The 23,890-nt window shown below is 42.5% G+C and overlaps 1 protein-coding gene across 2 annotated transcripts in view; it reads right to left on the bottom strand.

Annotated features, from left to right (window-relative positions):
• The window catches only part of TMEM245 (transmembrane protein 245), a 92,482-nt gene extending 80,420 nt beyond the window's left edge, over positions 1-12,062 (bottom strand). For both annotated transcript variants that reach the window (XM_087759618.1, XM_087759626.1), the window contains exon 1: positions 11,433-12,062. In XM_087759618.1, coding sequence (XP_087615744.1) covers positions 11,433-12,062 — 630 coding nt within the window. The remainder of the gene's footprint in view (positions 1-11,432) is intronic.
• Between the last annotated feature and the right edge of the window lie 11,828 nt (positions 12,063-23,890).

The raw sequence follows: 23,890 nt of genomic DNA, 5'->3' as shown, positions 1-23,890 counted from the left end.
TTAGGGAAGCACAACATAAACTGCTGTTCCTCAGCAGTGCTAGTCCACAAAATAGTCACGCCTTCAAATGACTTGTGACATGTAATTTTATCAAATATTCAACTAAAAACACTAAAGAGACAGAAAAATGTCCGTGACAACGTATCAAGAGGCAGATGTGGTCATTTGGTTTTGCTGCTTCTAACTGCCTTCTACAACTCTGCTCATCAGATAAATCACAGTAAAGAATTCTAATTAAGAATCTTGAGATGAAGAATTTGAGCTTGAAAATGCTGAGAAGAAGAAAGCAGAAACCAGAAGAGGCAACAGGAGGTAAAAAGCTGCTACTCAGCAGAATATGTGAAATAAAAGAGATATGAAAACCTGTAAAAATAAAAACTCAGTGTTACATTCTTAAAAAAAGAAAAAAATCTGACATTTCTGGCCCAAAGTCAACAAACGTTCCCTATCCATAACGAGTTAAGGACACCTTCAAATTTACACTTATAAATCCATAAATCCCAATGAAATTTAAACAGAACTTCTATTAACAGCATTTGCTGAATCAGACGTCACTGTAAGAAGTAAGAATGCACTGGCAGAGACACAAAACAAGCAATTAGACAGAACACAAGAGCTTTCACCTCTTTACTCTGCAGTAAATGACTCACGCTGAAGAGGCAACGGTCCCTGCGAAAAGCAGGTTTATGTGACTGCTCCCACGTACCTGATTGGCATAGAGGAAATCTTAATTGTACTGAATTCAGCAGACAAGCAGCGATGGACCCCGTTAACACTCATACGCACAAGATAATTTAAAAATGCTTTAAAAATATGAACATATACCCTTTTCATACTCATCTTTCTCATCAAAGCTGACCAGTCCAACTTTTCCTGGCTATCTGTCTCTAGTTTTGCATCAACAGAGCTGCATAATGCTTATGGCCAAATGTGGACTCAAGACAAATGCCTTAAGACTAACACAACTCTTGGACATTAAGACTAAAGTCATAAACAAAACAAAAAAATTTGATCCGAAACGCATGGCAGCACTCCTTTAACAGCATAGGTTCATAACAAATTCACAAGGCTTATTACAGCACAACTGTAATTACAAGAGATAACTCAGCATGAAGATGGTATCCTACTCCCTAGCATCAGCCACGCAGCATCTTTGTATGATAAATTTGCCTTGATGCTGGGAATTTCTCTTTAGCTTTTAAATTTAATGATAAATTACAAATAGGAGACTCGGTAAGTTCAATGAATTAAACTCTCTGATTAAAAATATGCCAAAAGTAAGAGGCTAACAAGGCATAAGTCTACGTTTAACAGCCAACAAAGCAAAACACATTGTGCTGCTTTTAGCCACGCATGTAGCTGAACTAAAAGCTAGCATTTCAGGGTTTAGGATTCAACAATTTTTTGTATTGTAAGTTACAATAATTCATCAACTCTCATTTCCAAAAGCTTTGCAAATGACCCAAGCAAAAGGATTTCTTATTTCTCGAGAGTAATAGCTTTTTTAAAAATAAACAAATCATCTTTTTTTAGAGATCAAGCAATAACAATTCTGAAGCCCTGTAAAAAACCTACTGACTGGTGCAAGAGGTTTAATTTCAGTGACACCATGGAGTAATCTGTTCCTTATCAGTTAATGTTACAGCCATGCACTTCCCTACACTGCAAGAAATATACTGCATGGGAACCAGGGTAGCCTGCTTCCAACAATTCATAGCTGAAAGCAACTGACAAAGCAAATTAAATTAAAATGACATGGACTAGGATTTCATCCCATACTAACTTGGCAACAGCCTACTTTTTTTTTTTCCCCTTAACCCTTTAAGTGTGTGTTATATAACCTTTCCCACTGTTTTTCTGAATGGTCTCCAAAGGTTTTGGCTACAAGAGCATGAGAATATTAATAACCTCTTTAGTATTACATGTCCATCTCAACAACTGACACCATGGCAATGACGCATAAAAGATACTGCCTACTTTCATTAAAATTAAGCTACTGTAATTATTGCACTGAAACTATAATGGATACAAATTTCATGCTAAACCAAAATGCCTATAAAGTTGATTTATAAGAGTATACAGCTAACCAGCTAACTAATACACACGCTTCAGATCTTGCAGAATGCATTAGCTACCATAAACTATTTATCAAGCTTAAGTCAGCTGCAGATGCCTAACTTTCACCATGTACTCTGAGATTTTAAATGCCTAGTCAATCACAATTAATATTTACAGACATGCACAACTCCCATATATCAGAATTTTAGGCTGGTTTAATGCTGTAAGCTTTCCTTCTTCCTTCTCTCACTTATCTCCATTACCTGAACAGACAGCAAAGATCTAATTTCTCACATCTCCTTTGCATTTTGTAGCACTCCTCACAAACTGAACAAAACGTTGTTTTGCCTTTAGAAATAAAAAGTAAATCTGCCTGCTTCCCAGAATAAATACCTGTAAGACTGCAGAGCAACTTCTTGGATTTCAGCATCCACTTCTGACTTATAGTGGTAAAAAGGCTAGATTTAGAGACGTCTAGGCAAGTCTGAAGGGCTTCAGTTCTCTTTAAATTGCCAACTGAAGGCAAAATTACACCACAGAAAGATGCAGCTTTTATGTTAAGCTCAAGTATCTGCTTCAGCGTTTTGATTTTTCCTTTAGATTTCAGTGTTGGAAAGTCTAGTATTTATCAGCATGACCGTATCACCAATGTTACTGAAAGCCTGTTTCCAGTTCCAGTTAAAGTTGAAAGAATTTGAAAATCTGAGACACTCTTTTGGCTTTGGCATCATTTTTCAATGAAAACGAACTCTTTCTTACTACTCAGCTCTTGACAACATAATTGATTTATATTGAAGAGTAAAATTCTTTATTTACACAGTTCACTCCCTTTTTTTCCTATCAGCAAGTTAATCTCTAAGGGAGAGGTTTTACAGATGAGCTCATTTAATAGCTGACCGCTGCTGAAAGCAGCGGTTCATCCTCTCCCACTGCCAGTCATGCAGTCCCACCCCTGCTGCACACCAGCTTCGACGTTCAGCCAGCCAGCTCAAGCTCCCTAAACTGATAAAAAACTACCTGGGAAAAAAAAAAAGCCAAGAGTTTATAATCTAATTCAGTTATAGCTAAACAGGCTCCCAGAGCAAAGACAGGCGCTGACAACCGGGCAACTGAAGCGTATGTCAGAAGTGGGATAAGCAAGAGCAGCTCCTCACTGGTAGCACAGCTGTCGGAAGGGCTCAGCCTTCCTCGGAACACTGTCCCAACAACCCAAGGTCCAGCAGGGAACACATTTCCCACCCGCTTCATGTAAACCACCCCACGCTAAACACAACAGTGAAGACTGAGTAGAATAACCAACACTTACTTCCTTTGATATATGCCCTGCCAACCTGCCGAAAGTTTCCTGGTTTTAACAAGCCAGGATCTACCAAATGGTGCATTTCAGCTCTTTCATTTTCTACTTGTAGCACTACCCTCTCCCTTTGCCACTTCAAAGTGGTTTTTTTTTCCAGGCTGCTCTTTTCCACTTGGAAATCATATGGCAAAGTTTTTTAGGGTGTGTTTTGGTTTTTTGGGGTTTTTTTTTGTGTATTTTTTTTAATTGAGATTTAAATGTAAAGCTGTTTGATAAAACTATGGATCCGATTCAAACAGTTTCCTATTTTCCAGTTTGTTTCAGGGTTAGGACAAAAAAAAAAAATCCTATCTCACCACTTCCCTTCAACATTTAAAAACAAAACTTTCATTTGGAAATAGAGATTTGCATTAGTTTTTCTTAAAATAAGAAATCCTTAAAAACATTGACCAAACATCCACATGGCACTTTTGCAACAGTTGTTGCACTGAGCGAAGCTAGTTGAAGAAGTGATCTTATGACAGCAGTTCATTATTTCTACCTCTTTGTCCTCAGTGGCGATGCAGGCTGGCGAAGGAAAATGAACCTGCCACAAAAGCTGAGTGGAATAGCGTTGGACTTGAAAAATGAAGTGACACAAGGCATAAAATGCATCGCTGAAAGCCAAACTGTATTTGCCATTATGAACATTCACAGCGTTTTCTTTATCTGTCTGTTCATTTGAAAATGGTTTTCTAAACAATAAAAAAAGATAACAAGGAGGCAACTGAGGAACTACGACAATGCACTTTTGATTCCAGTTTCAGAACCAAAATTAATTCCATGCGGCTTTACTGTATATTCCACAGTACACTGTGTACTGTATATTCCACAGTATGTAAGAGGAAATATCCCACAATGTGCAGAGTTTGGCAGAATGAAAAAAGCATAACTGACATTCATTTAGCATGTCTTTGTCGAACAGATACAAAAACAAAATAACCCAAAACCAACTAATCACACATATAATACTATCGCCCACCTCAGAGCAAACTCAACCACCTCTTCCCTTCACTAAGGAAGCTGTCGTTTACCTAAGTAGGTAAATGACATCCTGATTTTTTTTGCTCAGTGAACACAAGTAAACATAAACCTGACAGACTGGGTTATTCCTTGTCCTAAGCCCAAAGGACCAGAACACCATACCAGTTCTGTTTCTTCTAGAAGCCCCAACTGTGATATGTATCCATGTAGATATGTTCGGCATTAACACACACAGACTGCTAAACCACATGAAACAGAAGCCTGGCATTTAGTGAGACTAACCCTTTTTGAAGAGACAAAATTATGAACTTATAACCAGAATCCTGGGGCAGGGGGGAACTGACCATCAAAATCAACACTGCCACATGTGGGTTGAAAGTATTTTTCAATGTGTCCTGCAACATTTCCTATACTGTGAATTTAAGGAAATCCATTACATCCAAGATATCCAGAAGACTGCAGCTATGGATGTTGAAAATGCTCCTCCTGTAGTTCACTTTTCCTCTCTTAATACAGAAGTTATTTATGAGAAACTCCGTTCATAAACACTATTCAGGAATCAAACTTTTCAAGATTCACTTGTGAAAAGAGGTTTTTCAGAGCACATCAAACTCCCTGCAGACAGAGCACCACTCCTCTGACACGCTTCATGATGACACTTTCACAAGAGATGGCTCCTCAACATACACAACTTCTCCACCGTCTTGCTTTATTATAGACAGCACAGTTAAAATTTTGCTGGACAGTTCCACAACAATCATTCCTTTCAGAGAAGGCAGAAAAAGCAATATCATTGTGTTCAAGTAATACATATAACTACCAGAAAATAACTAACTTCATGTAGCATATATCCTTAGGCTCAAGGCTAGCATCAGCTTAGTGCCTGGAGCTGCAGTTCACGCATATAAATCTAAACAAGCTCCTAAGCCTTTTCAAGAGAGGCACCTCACAGCAGGTTCTCCCAAAACTGAGGGTGGGTGTGGAAGGGAAAAACAAAGGTGGAAGCATCTCAGTCTTTCCCTGCCCCTCCCCATCCTGTTTTTAAATAGGCCACATGTGGTCTCTACACAGTTGATCTCTACCAAGTTGTGAAAACAAACCAAAAACTGTGGTTTTGGTAAGATGTGGTTACAGTCATTACCTGGCTGCATGATTTATAAGTCACGATACCAAATAATGAAAGGATTATTATAAACAGCAGAAAGAATACTTAAGGGCTTTTTCAGGTGTGTGGGTTTGTGGTTTTTTTTATGGTGGATGAGTTTTAGAAACCTGCAAGCCTGCTCTAAGAAGAAAGGGAAGAAAGAAAACCCACCTACCTGAAACACTCAGAAAATACGAATTACATGCAACTCAAAAATCAGAACTGTGTTTTTCTCATTTACGGTTATTCCAGCATTATAGTCAAACTTAACCCTTTCCTTTGGTAGAAGAGAAATTGCCCCATCAGGTGAACTTGACAAAATGTAGATGCTTTTTCACCTCCACAGCCAATATTCAACAGCACTATGGAAGCCAAGCATCTTGGAAGCTGTGACCCAAAACATTTGCCAAGAAGCATGTTTGAGAATTTCAGTCTGCAAGGGTTACTTTAGGGAATGCTGACATCTAGTGCCAACACAAATGGAGGTTTCCCTGGTGGATGTCTTTGATAACTTCCCTGACAGGGAGCAGACAGTCAACTGGCCAAAGCAGACACCACCTACTTTGACAATATTCCAATGCAGTGGTCACGGCAAATGGTGTTCCCAGATTTGCCCAGCACCATAGTGAGGAAAGGATTGATTGGGTCCTCTAACCGCATGCTAACCACTAGAAAAATATGAGTTGTACTAGTACAGTCGGAGATATAAAAATACACTGACACACACACACATATGAGTACACGGTTCTGACCCTGGTCAATAACTTGTGACAAATCAAGGAAGAAGGACTGGCCATCAGAGAAAGACTTTGACAGCCCTGTAACCAAGTTCACTCCAGAGAATTCTGCCAGGTATGATTATACCAGATTTAATTTACTAAGATGTACTTCAGAGTCAATGTACAGCAGCTGTATAATTCATTTCATCTGCTGGGACCTACAAACTATTTTCTAAATAAATCTGAGCATGTGAACCCTGATAAAAAAAAATAATGTACAACAAATAGCTGGCATTTCCTGTATATTACTCTAAGCGTAAAATGTCAGGCTAAAGTAGGTTGAACTCCAGCCACAAGGCAGAAGAATTTCCCGTACCTCAGATACAGTGGTGGACACAAGCATACTTCCTACAAAACTAGGACAACAAGGCAGTCCAAGATTAGTCTTCACAAGCTATGCTAACTGCAAGGGTAACCGTGCTGAAATTGCCATAGCATATAAATGTGTAAGGGTATATTCAGTCCACTATGGGACAAACTCCCCTCCTTTGCACAAAAAAAAAAAAAAAAAAAAAAAAGAACAACATTCCCCTTCCCTATTATATGTAACCAAAGTTCATGTAGAGTACATGTTCTCTACATAAGACTTCTGCAAACATCCCATAGAGAAGCATTTATAACCAGCTCCTAGCTTTAAGACCCAGCAGCCTGTTACATTTCTTGAGAAAGCTTCTTCAAAGATGATGCAAGAACTGTAAAGCACAAAGGGAAAGAGAAGGAGAAGGTGGGAACAAGATGCTTGTAGACTAGCCTAAGGTCTTGGACTTGTTCTTCCAATGCAGTGTTTTGCAATCACCTATCAAGCAGTCCTGTCATGGAGGTATCTAGGATTCCCAATTCCTAAATTGCAGGTGTGACTTAAAAACTACAGACAGGAATACAGTCATTTCCAAATCTTCACTTCTCAACACCATGAATGGCCTTCCCAGATTTGAGGACAACAATACAAGAAAGCTCTGTAACATACTGGTGCCAAGATACAGTTTACTATATCATTAGGCTGGATCGATGGGCTGAGGCCAGCCATACGAGGTTCAACAAGGCTCAGTGCCGGGTCCTGCACTTGGGTCACAACAACCCCATACAACGCTACAGGCTTGGGGAGGAGTGGCTGGAGAGCTGCCTGGCAGAAAAGGACCTGGGGGTGTTCGTTGACAGCCAGCTGAACACAAGCCAGCAGTGTGCGCAGGTGGCCAATGGCATCCTGGCCTGTATCAGGAATAGTGTGGCCAGCAGGACCAGGGAGGTGACAGTGCCCCTGTACTCGGCACTGGTGAGGCTGCACCTCGAGTACTGTGTTCAGTTTTGGGCCCCTCACTACAAGAAGGACATCGAGGTGCTGGAGCGTGTCCAGAGGAGGGCAACAAAGCTGGTGAAGGGTCTAGAGCACAAGTCTTACGTGGAGTGGTTGAGGGAGCTGGGGTTGTTTAGCCTGGAGAAGAGGAGGCTGAGGGGAGACCTTATTGCTCTCTACAACTACCTGAAAGGACGCTGTAGCGAGGCGGGGGTCGGTCTCTTCTCCCAAATAACAAGTCTAGGACAAAAGGAAACGGCCTCAAGTTGCACCAGGGGAAGTTTAGGTTGGATATTATGAAAAATTTCTTCACCGAAAGGGTAGTCAGGCACTGGAACAGGCTGCCCAGGGAGGTGGTTGAGTCCCCAGCCCTGGAGGTATTTAAAAGATGGGTAGACGTGGCACTTAGGAACATGGTTTAGTGGTGGACTTGGCAGTGCTAGGTTAACAGTTGGACTCGATGATCTTGAAGGTCTTTTCCAACCTAGATGATCCTATGACTCTATGATTATCATGTGCAACTGCTGCATTTGGAGAACATTTTTTTCTGGAACTGGAAAGAATTTCTGTCTCTGTATCATGGCCTAGTAGATACCATAAAAATACCTTTAGTTAGAGAACATCAAATTGGTATCCCAAAAACCCATAATTGTTCTCAGTCAAATTCTAATGACAGGCATCTTCTCACTTCTCTAGTATAGCAGAGAGAATCAGAAAAGGAGAAGACAACCATGCATGTTCTTCCTCTCTGTAAGCCGCAGCGCCATCCAGGTGGGGCAAAGCTCCAAATAAGAACAAATACACTGTACACCTTTGCAGCCCCGGGCAGAATCGTTGGTGGCTGAAGCACAGACATTCACAGTTCACAAGATGAAAATTACCATAAACAAATGTACTACACTAGTCAGATACTGGTCTCATGCTTAAAACAAGCCATGCTTGCTCGTCTCTTTTATCCTTTTAATGAATGATTTATACATCACATTCTTGGCAAGAAAGTATTCCTTGCTGTCTAAGTGGAAAAATTACTTACGTTAATTAAGTTATTCCATATCAAAATATTTCAAAACACAGAAATCTAGATTGGCTTAGTGGGCTGCTAAAAGACAGTGCAAGAAATGAAATTACCATTACTTTTGCTTATCACATAGAGTATCTACAAACAAAGAGAGTTGTAATCTTCATGCAAGATAACATACGGAAGGAACCATGGAGGATTCAGATCCCAGAGAAGAACAGTACAATGGAGCAAACTGACTCATAATATCCAAAATTCCTGTGCAGCTAACAAGCAGAATGTACACATGCAAACAGAGCCCTGCAATATAACGTGGCAATTAAATGGCTTTAAAATGCTTAACTGAAGTTAAAGCAGATACTATTAACTGATCCAGCTCAAGGCTCCTCAGCAGCAGGGGTAAAATGAAGTTATCTTGCTACAGTTCTGAGGTAACACAAATCAGGTAACAGCAAAATTCAAAAAACTGGAATAGAAAAACACTGTAAAGTGTATAGATAATGCCAGGCTGAGTTGAGGTTATTTACAAAGGGAAGCCCCACAGTTTCTTTCTCTTGTAGGAGCCCAGAAAGACACATAGGCAGCTTGCTTAGAAAGCTATGGCAGCTGGTTTGCTTAAGGAAGTCAGTCATTTTGACATGAACCCAAAATCTTCCCAGGGAACTCAAGTCAGGGGAGCTCTGGGAGCTTACTGTCTTTTGCCCAATTAGAATCTTACAGCCCTTCAATGAACACAAGTGTCCTACCAGAAACACTCGTGCAAAACGAAAGCATCAGGCACTGCTCAACAAAATTGGACTGAGCACGCACAGACATCCAGCAATGCATTACAACCAGAGTTATGAGGTTAAATCAGTGCAACTTCCTTTAATACCCTTACACTTACCCAGTGTAAGTATAGCTTAATTAACCAAGTTTGAATAAAGGACTGGACTTGGCCAAGTTAGTTAGTGTAGCAATATCGCTAATTTGTTAAAAATAAAACAGCTACGCCAATGTGATGGAAAATCTTACGCTTATCAAGTAAATTGCGTGGCAACTAATCAAAACTTCCCATCAGTACCAAGCCACGCTTAGATTCTTCCACCACTTGGCTGACAGTAATGATGGCTGTATCTTGCCTCTTTATAAAAACTGAGAAAGAGTGTCTCTGTCTATCTACTCAGTCTTAATTATACTTCCGAGGACAAAACAGATCAGACACACATCTCCCCTGACATCTTCCAGCATATGACAACACTTCAGAATAGAAAGCCAAGAAAATCTCTTCTTTCAGTGTTTACCTTCAAGAGACAAAACACATTCTCCAGTCCATCCTATTCATACTAGGAATAGCTCAAAATATCCTTCGTCAGTACATTCAGGAGAACTATTACTGTCTTCTTTCCGGTAAAAACCTCCAAAGTTGTGTTTGAGATACCAGCATGCACCAGCTCCACCAAAGGAATAAAACTAATATTCTCGACAGTTTCTCTCTCTTGTCCACATAAGATGATCAGTTTTAGGAAGTTCTTCAGTTTTATCTCCAGATATATCCCCATTAAACCAACTGCGTATGTCATTTTCCACCCAAGGGGGGGAGGTGTTCTTTTGGGTTTTTTGGGGGTGTTTTTGTGGTTGTTGTTGTTTTTTTTTAAATAGAGCAGCTTAAAAGAAGTCTTTGACACTAAGCAATCTGAACACGCCAGTCGTACATCAGAATTTAATAGAAGTACAACTTCCTGATGTTCTGTGCTTTCACATATCCATTTACTTTAGACACGTAGTATTTTTTGCACTTTCAGTTCAATGCTTGTAACTAACGAAGTGAAAATGAGTTCTGCCAGGTTTTAACTAGCCTGCCTACTGAAGACAACACAGGGAAAAGTAGTCTCCCAGAATCTTTATTACCATAAGTAAAATTTACAAGTTAAATAAACAGCTTTACTTTTTAACGCTCAAACTGAGTTTGCACCGTTTGATATTTTAAGGAGGGGAGAAAAAAAAAAAAAAAATCAGTACACTGAGAAACAAGCCTTATGATGCCTTCTCCCCCCCACCCCCCCAAGTCACTTGCAGGGCTGAACTGGTATTTCACACCACTTAATACACATCTTACCGCTCAACAGAGTCGATGTTTTGCCCAAGACCTCACCTGAATTACCTTTGACTTCGCAGCACCTCAGAACTGGGGCGTGAACAGACCACGGACATGAAACACCGGCAAGAGAAAACGTATCTGCTTCTGCTGCACCCCTTGGTTACACAGAGCGCTTCTCCACGCCGTGGGTTATAACTTTTTTAAAGCTATTTTACGGCTTTTACAGCGAAGTCTGGGTTCTCCCTACACCACCGCGACGCCGTGACAGCCGGTGGTTCGCCCCGGCACCCCGGGGGCTGCTGTGCCCGCCCGCCCCGAGCATCGCCCTGCGCCCCAAGCCAGACCCGCCCGCTGTGAGGGGAGCTGCCGCGCCCTTTGGCGTAAAAATAAATAAAATACATTTTAAAAGGCTGCGGCGACTTCAAACAGGCGCCTCGCGAGTTTAAACCTTCCCCGCCGCCGCGCCCGCAACAAGTGAGATGGCGGCCGGCGCCCCGCCCCAGCCCGCGCGCCGCAAGCGCCCCCGGGGCAGCCCAACGGCCGCCGGCGGCGGGCGGGCAAGCGGGCGGGGGGGCAAGGCGAGCGCGGCGGCCGCCGGAGGCGGGAGGGAGGCCAGGGCCACGTCCCACCCCCGCCCGGCGGGGACCCGGCGGGGACCCGGCGGGGAACAGGCACCCGCCGCGCCCCCGGGGAACTCGGCCGCCCCCGAAGCCCCTTCCCGCCCGAGGCGGGCACTCACCCACTGGCTGCTGAAGTAGTCCAGCCCCTGGCAGATGAGGCGGGCGGCTTGGGCCAGCAGCACCTGCACGCCCAGGGAGCTGCCCAGGCAGTACAGCCCGTAGAGCAGCGGTCCCCCGGCGCCCAGGAGCAGCAGGAGCCGCCGCCGGCGCAGCACCTGCTCGCCCAGCGCCTCCACGCCGTAGTTGGCGAAGCAGATGGGGAGGAGGAGGGCGGCCAGCAGGACGGGCGTGCGGGAGCGGTGCAGGCGGCCGAGCCAGCGGCGGCCCAGCGCCGTCAGGGAGCTCTTGAAGGGGTGGAGGAAGGTGCCGCAGAGCACAGCCCAGAGCAGCGGCCGCAGGAAGGCCTCCAGGATGAAGTAGACCAGGACGGCGGCGCCGCAGCACAGCCCCGCGAACAGCAGCGCCCCGGTGTTGTAGAAGGCCTGCTTGATCGGCTTCTCCAGCCGCGGCAGCGACATCCCCGCTGCCCCGCCCGGGCCGCCCAGCGGCAGCCGCGGCATGGCCGCCGCCGCCGCGCCCTCCGCGCCGGCGGCACCCGCGCTGGGGGAGCCGCCCGGCCGCCGCCTCTCCGCCGGCGAGCCCGGGGGGGCCGCGGCCGGGGCCGCCGGGGGCTCTCCGCTGTCAGCCATGGCGCCCGCCCCCTCCCGCGCAGCGCCGGGCACGGCCGGGGCTCCGGCCGCCGCTGCCGCCACAGGCGAGGGCGCGGAGAGGCGGCCGGGGCTGTCGGGGGCTGTAGTGCCGCCGTGCGGCTCCGGGCAGGGGCGTGCGCCCAGCCCGGCGGGGAAGGGGAGTTGCCAGGCGGGAAAGGGTGCTGGGAAATGTAGTTCCGCGGCGGGAGGGCCGGCGGCCGCGCTCTGCCCCGCGGCAGGGCCTGCCGGAGCGGCGAGGGGGCGGCCCGCAGGTCCCCGATCCCCGCCTTCCCGCCCGGGCGAGCGCCGAGACTTGCCGGCGCCTCCGTTACTCCTGCTGAAGAAGGGCGCCGAGGGCCGGAGCTCGGCAGAGCCCGGCAGGACGCTTCACACCCGCGCCCCCATCCCAGCAGCGCAGCCCCCTGAAACCCTCTCCCGTCCCTGCTGCTGCTGCTGCAGTCCCTGGAAGCTGAAAATATTCGGAAATTTGCAGCGTCATTGTGAGGTGGAGAGCAGGACTGGTTAGACCAGCCGGAGAATTTGGTCTTGTCTGAACCTGCTCTGGCATCAGATTATTTAATAAGGAAGCATCTGCGCTTTTACTGGGAATTAGGCCCACTGAAAAAGTAGTTCTTCTGTCTGTTTTTTTTAGACCTGGCATTTGTGACATTATGTTGCATCAAATGTTTTTTGCAAATAATCTAGGGAGGAGCTAATTTCCTGCATCTGGCGTACACCAGACCTCCGTGTCCATACGTGAAGGTGACAGCTAAGATTTTACAGCTGGTCTAAATGCCGCTATAATAAATACGCTTGGTTTGAGTGAGTTTTCTGAGGGCTGGAATCCACGACATTTGAATTAGCTTAGCGCTGGCACTGTGCTAGTCAAACAGTTCTCCTTTCACAGCTTAACACAACCTTTCATCGGGTACTAAAGCTATTGGTAACACTAACATAAAACCCCCAGAGGGATCTTCCTCCTTCTTCTGAGTGAGAGGTGCGGCATATCCTCTACAACATATTACAGAGGTTTTATACCTCTGAACATGTGAAAAGTACATAGATATGGGAATTTAATTTTTTTTCCTTTTTAGGATCTACATGCAAGTTTGATGTTATGTAACTTCACGGTAGATTTGTGTCCACCAGGACTTTGATGGAGCATTTCTTGCACAATGCAGACGTCTAAAAGCTGAAATTACCCTCAGCACGGTTGTTTTTAACTTGTAAAATGGGAACACAACTGCTCATAGCCCAGCTTTTCCAGGCAGAGCAATATAAAGACAGGAGACTGTAGCTGAGACCTGTCCCTATCATCATCCCCAGCAGCAAAGGTGGAGGTTTTTCCCACACGCTTCCCGTGACCGCATTGCTGGGCCCTGCCAGTTTCCTGGAGCTTTTGCATTGCAGTCCTGACTTCTCCATGCTGCAAAGCCTTTTCTGCCAGTTACACGCCCGTTCGTGCTTACAGAGTTCCCTCTTGGCTCCTGCAGCTCCTTGTTTTCCATTGCTGAACGGATCACGTGTAGGTTCGACAAAGTGCTTTAATTTCATGCAGCGGAGGCATTTATAGAGCTACAGGTACCTCATTTGATCCCGACGGTGATGAGGCATTACGAGGAGTTTTCCCTATGAGAAGCTTCTGTTGCACCTTAAACCGATACTGTCAGTCACTGCCCTTTGATCAGGTAGAGCTGCCTCCTGGCAGGGTGTTGACAGAGGTAACAAGTATGCATCGCTACCTGAACCTTTTCTCTTTAGCTCCTGCAGAGCGGAGGAAGCACGCCAAAGAGAGACTCTAATGGCTCATTATAATACATTTATTGCATTAAAGTTCAATTAGCAAGTGCCAATTAGGATTTACACAGGGGGTAGTTCAGAGTACAAATCCATCTGTTAGATAAACAGAAATGACAGCAAATCATATCTTCATAGGCACATCCTTATTCCTTTGATTTTTCTTAACAGACTCAGGCAGTCAGTCGTGTTCTTCAGGAATAGAAATTAGTGTCACCTCTTTGACTTGAGTGAAGCTATAAATACCAATTTACATAAGCTGATGATTTGGTCCCTACTGAGAAAACCTTTCCTTTCCAATTCAGTGTTTCACTATTCATTATAAACAACTAAACATATCAGAAATAAAATTAAAAAAAAAAACACAAACCCGTAATGCAATAAAGATTTCTAACTCATGTATTACCACAACATGAACACTTAAGAACAGGGACGTGACCATAAACATCAGAAAACAATCTCCAAGGTGACAGCTGAGGGAGGATGCATGATCTTCACAAGACACACCTCAAGCTCTGGGAAGTTAATTCCACAACAGATTTCAAACAGCGACTGCAGCCTTAACAGCTGGCTTTGTTTAAGATTTGAAATGTTATGTGATTTTTAGATTAGATGCCCATTATAGGTATAAATTGCACTGATACATTGTGGTGTAGGCATTTTTATGGCCATAGACAAGTAGTGCACCTCAGGGTCGTGTACTACCACAAGTTCTCCAACAGCCCCTTTGGATGTATTTTTTACTATTAGTAATTGTTCAAGGCTGAAGCCGGCAGCAAAGGAATGCTTTTGTGTCAATGTAGACAACACGTATGTGCCTAAAAGCACACGTGGCAAGTGTTGATAGTCCTTGGTGCTCTCTTATGTAGAGGGAAAGATAAAATGAGGTATTAACTAGTAAGAGAGAAGCTTGTAACTTCTGTCTGCTGCTGCACTAGCACCTGTGCTTTTGTGCACTGAACTGAAGCTTTTTGAGTCCCCTTCAAGAGATCCCGGTCACCCATAGCTCTTATGCACTCAATGTGCAGTCAGCACAGCCCAAAGTTACGAGCTGTCTTACTCGTGTTACCAAAATACAGGGTACTGAGGTGGCCACGAAGCAGAGGAGACAGACAACGCTGGCAACAGCAAGTTAATCATGATTTATACCTGAAATAACCACATGAAACTATGAAATAACTTGGCAATAAAGCCACAAGGTGTCAGCACTGGCCTGCGTCTTTAGAAAATAACTTTGGTTTTTTTCTCCCTTGTTTGAGAGACTTTTTTTAAACCTGTGTTACTGAACACTTGTGAACATTCAGTTGAGGTTAATCTCACTTCATTAATTCACCTCAATTTAATGACAAAGTAATATCCTCTTCAGATGAACGGAAAATACTCCATGTAAACTACTATAGTTTCAATAGTAGCAGGAGCAAAGGAAAAAAAAATGTAGTCTTTAAGGCTCCTCATTAAGATATAAACTTTGTATCTTTAGGTCATTGACACATACCTATGTATTTTGGGCTAAGGAAAAAAAATTATCTTTTACACAGATCAACTGCTAAGGTGAGATGGCTCCAAATTAAATGTCATTTACAAAGTAGTGGTAAAAGGAAAATGAAAACGAGCTCTTGGGAACACCGGCTCTGGTTGTATCCAGTGATTATAGAGGTAACCGACCTTATTGTAGAAACGACTTTGTTCAATATCTCAGTTAAAGTATATGGTATTATCGGCAGTGCTATACTCGAATGATTCACGTAGAAGACTATGAATTTTGCTGAGTTAACAAGGGGAATGAAATGCATGGTCGTAAGGCAGAGCAGTCAATAGCACCAACACAGAGACGTTCACTCAGCGGGCCAGCACGCAAAGCGCAGCACCAGCAAGACCTTGGGATGAACAAAATCCAGAGCGCTACCTGCAGGGTTAGCCCACACAGTAGCTGCATGCATGGAACAAGAGTTGGATAGAGAGAGATCTGAGTAACAGAAGAATATTTTGGCTTCGTCAGGTTTGTGACAAAATGCCTTACCGATCCGTCAAGCGTTATCTGTCACAAACAGAATTTAATTTAAGACTTCTACTGAGTATATTTAAGGCCTCTATTGATCATCATCACTCGGATAGTGCACAAGTAGCTGACACACACGACCCATCCTTTCTTGCAGCCTGCAACTACGGGGTATCAATACTACAAGCACAACAGAGCACACAGTGCAAAAGCAATACATTTCTTGGTGCCTCGAACCAACTCTTCTTCTCAGTCCACCAGCAAGGACCTAAAATACCTGCTCAAACCTGAGAGATCTCAGAAATGGAAGCGCCCCTGTTTGAGAGACTTCTACAGCTGCTTTGGCTTGCCGAGTAGTACAGGAGCTCCTCCTCCCTGTTCCCAGTCTCTAATACAATTGCATCTTCTTTTCTGCAAAAGCCTGTTCTGACTGCTTCAGAGCAGCTCTGTCTGGCCAAGCAATGGGGCAGTGATGACAGCAGATAAAGGACACCCAAATTTGTAATATTGGCAACTTGATTATAGTTGCATCAAACAGGTTACAAAAACACAGCGTAGAGGTCACCACAGGAACCTCTACATTCTACTTACTTATAATAAGTGATAATTGGGTTAATACTTTGTTAAAATGCAGATGATGGTTACATTTATTTACAGCTTCACTGTGATTCTGATAGTGAAAAAGAAAAAATCTCATCCCCCACATCTGTTAATTTGCTATCGTGACCAGCCTAACTGACTTAAGTGGAATTACTCAGGGTAATAAAATCAAGCCTGTGGCACAGGAAGGAATTGTTAACACAGGGAAGCAGCAGAGACTTCTTTAGCCTCAGAGACCTTTTTTCCCCCCTTTTATAAATGCCATAACACACATTTTCTTAGACTAAAAAGGCATTTATTATAACAGGTTTATAAATATTGTTGTCTGTCACTGTCAAATAGCTAACAAGGCTCACAAACACTGACATTTAGTATAAAACAGATGTTAAAGCAATATTTTAGGGCATGCACTGATTTTAAAGTAGTCCCATAGGTCACCATAGTTTCATTATGTATTCATTCAATGTTATTTTTCTGAAAAGACTAGCGCATAAATACAGATAAGTTTGATGATTACTTCTGGACTACAAAAGCCCAGTTCTGCACTCTTACCCAACCAAATGCTCATTGACTTCACATGGATGCTGGGTATCAGCAGACAGAACAGAGCCTAGCATAAAGAACGCAGAACACCACTTAGCACTATAGTTACAAGTTGCTTGTTTGTAAGTTTTATCTATGTATTAGTCTTGAACGCTGAACAAAGTCAAAAGGTAGAAATGACATTTCAGGTTCAACCGTTACACTTCATGTAATACAAAGCAAAGGGGCAAGAGTTAACGTGGTTACAACAGTCTGCAAAGAGGTTAAAGCAAACCAGACCTCAGGATGTATTAATCAGAAATACCAAGGCACACAGGCATCTGTTTTAACCTAAACAGAACTCATGATGCTTCAAATACGCTAACAAAATATATCTGCCTAAATAAAGGCTGGGGACATCACACACAAATATCACGGTCCCACCATTTCATTTTTCTAACCAGTTAACAGGTTTGGAATTTCACCTTTGACTATCTGTGTCAAGACTCGAATGATACTGCCAGCTTTAGGAAAAATCTGTTGTGGTAATTTTTTCTGTTTCAATTTTTATCACTGGTTTCATATCACCAGCTGTGAAAAACTGGAAAAGAAATCATCGCTTTATATGTGAGCAGTCCAATATTTCAGAAACAGATATCGTATTTTGTACTTAAATAAATTTTTTTTCCTCCTAGATTTAAATATGGCATCTGGGCTTCCTTTCCTATTATACTAATATTCTATGTGGCAATATTTTCTTGACTTATTGAACTTATCCTCATTTCATCTTGTTTGGAAAAAAAGTAAGTAATACCATAAAAACATTAATGTGAGGCTAATTTTTGTACCAAAGGAGGTGACAAAAGGTTAGTATACAAAAACTGCAAACATAATACCCTAGTAGGTAACATCTCAGGTTTCTATATACTCTTCTGGATTACTCTGTCCCCCCAAAAAAATCAGCTAGGAATCAGGGAACATATAGGATTCTGTGTTTTATCTTCTTTTATCTCCAAAGCAGAGTCTACCCTTTTGTTTTTAAACTCTCTTGTATAATTCTCAGACTTACGTACATGCAAAACAATACTTTCAGCAAATTTACATTGCCTAAATATTAATTCTGGGAAGAATATTTTTCATTAATCTAAACTTTGCAGATCACTCTTGTGAAAAATCAGGAAGAATATTTTTATTCCTTGGCACACAACCTAGGTGAATTGTTCCTTTATTTAGTCTTCCACTAACACCATCTTATGAAATTGAACTGAATGATGTCAAGCTTAAGAGAGAGATGTGAAACTAAATTAGGCAACATGCTGCAATCACTAGTTGCCATAAAATGTTCACTGCCCTGAGTAGGCATTGGAGCCATAAAAGATTTGCAGCTGCTCGGCACTTTTGAAAAATCCAATTACTTCTTTAAAAATGTAAACATGAATTTGAGCAATATCATTTATAAACAGCTCAGAAAAGTACTGCTACCAGGTAATTCTGTCACGCTCTAGTCTATAAGGAGCACAAACACCATTACAGAAAGTTTCTTAAGAGCGCCATATAAAAGTTCACCTTGTAAGGACATTCCTAAATAGCCTCCAATGGCCGATCAGAACTGGCCTACACGGAGCAGCAGCTGTTCCAAAATACGGGCTGTGAAGTTCTGCGCGTATTCCAACCTCACGTTGGTCTGAAAGAACATTCCTACTTCGATAGGAAACACAGAAGTAGGGCAAAAGCAGCAGGTGTGAAGGACTGTGAAGCTGCGTCAGGGAAGTTCAGACGGGACGTTAGGAAAAGGTTCTTCACCGAGAGGGCGGTCGGTCACTGGACCAGGCTCCCCAGGGAAGTGGTCACGGCACCAAGCCTGTCAGAGTTCAAGGAGCATCTGGGCGACGCTCTTAGTCGTATAGTTTAGTTTTAGGTAGTCCTGCGAGGAGCAGGGAGTTGGACTCGATGATCCTTATGGCTCCCTTCCCAATTGAGATATTCTATGAGGCTATGAGTGCAATTCAAACTACTTAGCAATCCAAGAAAAAAAAAATCTGTCCCTTTCCTTACAGCAGATTCATTGCTATTGCCAATTCAAATCACAGATTTTCAAAGTAAGTAATGTCTTTTCAGTCTGCTTTTTCACACCTATCAGCTCCACAAGCTGCACACATCCTCCCCGACATTTCAAAATTACACTGGTTTTGCCTCACTATCTGAGCCCAAATTAGATAAGTTAAATAACAAGTTCAAGCATACATAATGTTACCAAACCCACTATAAAAATAAATTAAAAAAAATAAAATGGAAGTTACCCAAGTGGTTATTTCCTACTAATAAAACAGGTTTAGAAAATGAAGGTTTACCTAGATCTTACTCTGTATCTGCAAAAATCAGATACCTCAACATATAAATCACACAGAAATAACTAGATGCAAAAAAAAAAAAGATGTAGTGAAAAGTTGACATATAGTCACTAAATATAAATTATTTCTTTTGATTAATTTTTGTACTCAGGAAATTGAGGTTTTCTATAAAACCTTCCAGTTAGATCCATATCTGTGCTGAGCAGGCTGTGGGAGAGCTACATTAGGCCCTAACACACCACTGCAGAAACACTGATAATGAAATTTTAATTAGGGAAATAGACAATGTACAATGAAAGCTGTTAAGAAAAGATGTAGAGTCTCTATCTTTTGATACTCCAACTGCTGCAGCAGTAGTTTGTAAAACGGCCAGTGAGCAAGTACATACGCAGCAGCCGACTGCCACTGCTGTCTACAGGGTCTTGAGAGGTTTTCATGCCTCCAAAGGCAACATCAAGCCTCCAGCTCTTACCTTGGAGCTTGATGGGAACGCACACCTTGAGGCATAATCGGTCCTTGTGCCCACATCAGCCCCTACGCAGCTAGGGCCTGCATAAAAGCTAAGTCCTCTTTAAAGGACATGGTTTAGTGGTGAGCTTGGCAGTGCTAGGTTAACTGCTGGACTCGATCTTAAGGGTCTTTTCCAACCTTAACGATTCTATGATTCTAAAGTCAGACTCTGTCCCTTCTATTCACATCAAGTAATATTTGCTTGTGGTTAAGAGTGCCAGGTGTGCTCTGCCACATGTGAACTCATGCAAAAGTAGGAAGTATGCCAAAACCATTAGCCCTTCCTTGTCATTCAACCTTACTACCAGTCCCTTCCCTCTTCTGTCCCAAACAGTTTGAGGTCACCTACGCCTCACTGTAGAGCACTAAAGGAGACTGCTTCGTCCGCTCAGTACATGCTGTGGAGTCAGGGTTGAAACAGAGGATGCCGGTTCATGCAAGTTATGCACGTACACAGCTCCACGAAGCGCCGAAACAACTGTAATATTTAAACCCGTTTCCGCTTCTGTCATAAATCTAAGGCTCTATACCAAGTTATACTTCGTATCAAATATTAGCACTCTCGCAATAGTTATCTCTGAAAATGAGCGATATTAGACCTTTCATAATTCTCAGCTATTACTCAGCTATTACTGAGTACTTTTCTTTGGGCAAACTACTTGGAGATATTAAAAAGTACACCTGCTACACACCAGTGTGGCAAACAAAGGCATCACAAAATGCAATTTAAATGCTAATAAAAGTTATGAAGTTTGTGTATAAGCCTTAATTCTGCCTCTAGAGTATGGCATGGTACAAACTTCCAGTGACCCCAGAAGAGATCAGAAAAGCCAGAAAGGGAGTCTGCTCTCTAAAAGGAGAATAATTTGCTTCTTTGTAAATGTCTGATGCACTGGATGGATGGGAAAGTAAGGAGAAGACAGACAAAAAATAGGGAGACCTGCATCTTCCCTTAAACTTATAGCAGTCAATTACTTACAGATAACTGGAGTATCATCAATGACACAGATTTCTAATTGTGACCTGGATAACGATGAAGACAGCTGTGTGTCAGTCCTCCTTACCCACTAACTCCTCTCCACAGCTGGGCTAAGACATCTCAGGATCATCTCGCTAAACAGCATGAGGCATCTGTGGAAATGGGGACAGGACAGAAGCTCGTGACAAGGAGCACGGTACTTTTGGGGGGAAGACTAGACATTAACACTCACAGTAAGAACACCATCCACAGTCTAGCAAAAGAAGATATGCGTATTTAAGGGATTTAGCGTAGGATGGGTTGTGCTGTTTGTTATTCCCATTTTGCGGTAGCCATTGCGTACATGGAGGCAGTTGTGGGGCTCTTCTTGGTTCAGAGCCAGGACACGGTGCCCCAAGCCAGCTTCAAAGCCGCTGCCGGGGTTTGCTGATGTACACTACGCTCCAGTCATTCTCTAATCCCTGTGTTGAAGACTGGAAAAGTCAGTGCCAAACACCGCTTCGACAACTTTTAACCCAGTCCGGGCATTTTCTCAGATTAATGAGACCACAAGCGTTTATTTTCTTGCTATCCAAGTATTGCAAAACCAATCAAGAAGGACAAGAAGGCCACAGAGGGATTTCAAACTTTTCTCATCAATATGTTCTCTTTCAAAACCAGAGTATTTCCCCTATAATAATAGAATTTTGAAGAAAACATCACCCTGTATCCAATGGCATTTTTAAATCAGCCAGGCTTTTTTTTTTGGGTGGGGGGGGGGGTGGGGGGGGATCAATTAGCATGTAGGAGTATCTCTACCTATACATAAAAAAAAAATATACAGTTATTTGATTCCAGTGAAGAAAAAAAAAATTACTTTCCAAAAGTCTATCCTCTCCACTTATTTCTCTCTCTTTCCTATCCTACTTATTATTAATGTCATTTTAGGCCTAGCTTATTATTTGTAGCAGGGTACCAGTCAGACACTACAGTCAAAAACCAAGGTCCCTTTGCAATAGGCACTGTCACAAATATAAGCAGCTGATTTCTCTTCCAACTAACTTACAAACTTTAAGTATAAAACATTCTAGATAAGGCGGACAGAATGAGCAGAGGGTGATAACATGGTTAATGTAACAAGCAGTGGTCACAACTGAACTTTGTTCTGCACGGAAAGAACATATCCAAGGATGCTAACTAATGCCTTGTGGTCTTTGCCAGTCCTATATTTCTAATTAAATCAAAGTTAAATTTTCAAAGGACACCATACTCTAAACATGTACTTTCTAAACTCTATGCCTCATTATTAGGTCACACGCAGCAAGTAATTCTCAAAATAAAAGCACTTGGGAAATGTGTTCTTTAACAGCTGCTTGCTAGTAGTCACTATAAAAAAAAAACCTGAGAGTTATTTGATTTGGAGAAGGAAACGTCTGCCTCTTTTTCCAAAGGAGACCTTTTCCTCTAGTTTGTGTTGGTACCTGTTAATTAGAAAAAAACCCCCAGAACTATTTGAAATGCCATGATCACTTAAAATTTACTTTGAAGAAAGTTACTTTGTAGTAACTTTGTATAACAGGGATCAATCCCGATTTTCAATATTAAAAAGAAAAAAAACCCAAACCCCATGAAAACCAAAATACCTTCCACGACAAGTTACTGTGCCCACTCAAACGTTAAGACTTACCAAATATCATACAAAGGTAAATACCACTGAGTTAAAGCCTTTTCATTTCTCTTACGGCCTTTTTCTTCTCATATTTCTTCCCAACTAGTAACTTCTAAAGACTTGTACCTTCTTTGTTTGTCAGCTTGAATCTCATATTCCTGCTTCTCCCACTCTGAAGAGCAACTCTCAGACAAACTCAGTGCTAACTAAGTGCTAAAGAATAGATTGCTTTGCTGCTTGTTGTGGCCTTTTATTTCCTCCCATTTGATTAGAAATACTTAATTAGTGCTAATTAAGTACTCTGAAGCTTGGGTGAAAGTTTTTATAGAAGTGCACATTTCTGCTAATACTTCAACAAGAGAAAAATACAATGACAAAACCACCAGACAGCACACTGAAAAAGTAAACTGAAAAAGGAAAAAAAACCAAACAGTGTTTTTTACCCTAATTGAGAACATGGGTACAGCTGAAGGCTGAAGCAGTTTATACTCTGCAGCAGACCTATCCTTAAGCAGCTCTGCCTCTGCTCTGAATTTGCTGTTGTTTTAGAGCCTGAACTTTAAACCTTTAAACCACGTCCGACTCCATGTAAGTGGAAAGCAGCTCCACGGGTGTTGCACGTTTACCTTGGTACTATTATTGTCATCTTTATCATACCTCTGTGCCTGGGTCCAGCCAGACTATCCTAAATCCAGCAGTCTATTAAAAAAGAAATGAGGAGCCAAAATGGGTTTCTATCCTACTTCAGTACCTTTCAGTTATTAGATTAGCCCTTCAGTGGGTAATCAGGCAAATACCTGAAACTAAAACAGTAAGTACAAGGCCATAAACTAAAGCAACCCTGAGGCTACTTTAAATAGCTGTGATCTCTGAGAAGGAACTGCGCTATCGCAGCCGCCTACAAATTAGCACAAAGGAGAAAGAGCTTCCCCTAATGACACTTCACTTCACCTTAGTTGCTGAATATAAAACTCATTATCCAAGGTTTCAGCTCTCCGCTTCAACCAATCTTAAGGCTACATTTTGCAGCCATCGTGGACCAAAGCAGACCTTGCTTATTAGGTGGTCTCCACTATGTATTTCATCAGATGATGAGTACGTGATCCAACTTGAGAGAAGTAATTTATACTAAATAACGCTACTATATGCACTTTTAAAGTTCACTTCATTCCGAATTTCTCTTCCCCCTCCTGAGCTCTAGTCCAGCAATTTTAAGTGACTAAATTCTTAAAGACATCAATGAAAATATATATATTACTAAGCGATCTTTCTTTCGAAATAGGGATAAAGTGTTTGTGATGGAGACATAAATTCCTCTTCAAACCCAATTCATATACTTTAAGCATAGATTTGAAGAATGCTGAGCCTTAAAAAATTAGTCTACAAACTTCAGTCTGTGAATAATGATGCAAACCCAGCAAA

Source organism: Nipponia nippon, unplaced genomic scaffold (assembly GCF_047370975.1).
Source record: "Nipponia nippon isolate SJK-2023a ecotype South Korea unplaced genomic scaffold, ASM4737097v1 scaffold_1, whole genome shotgun sequence".
Classification (NCBI taxonomy): domain Eukaryota; kingdom Metazoa; phylum Chordata; class Aves; order Pelecaniformes; family Threskiornithidae; genus Nipponia; species Nipponia nippon.
This window is presented reverse-complemented; position numbering and strand designations above follow the sequence as displayed.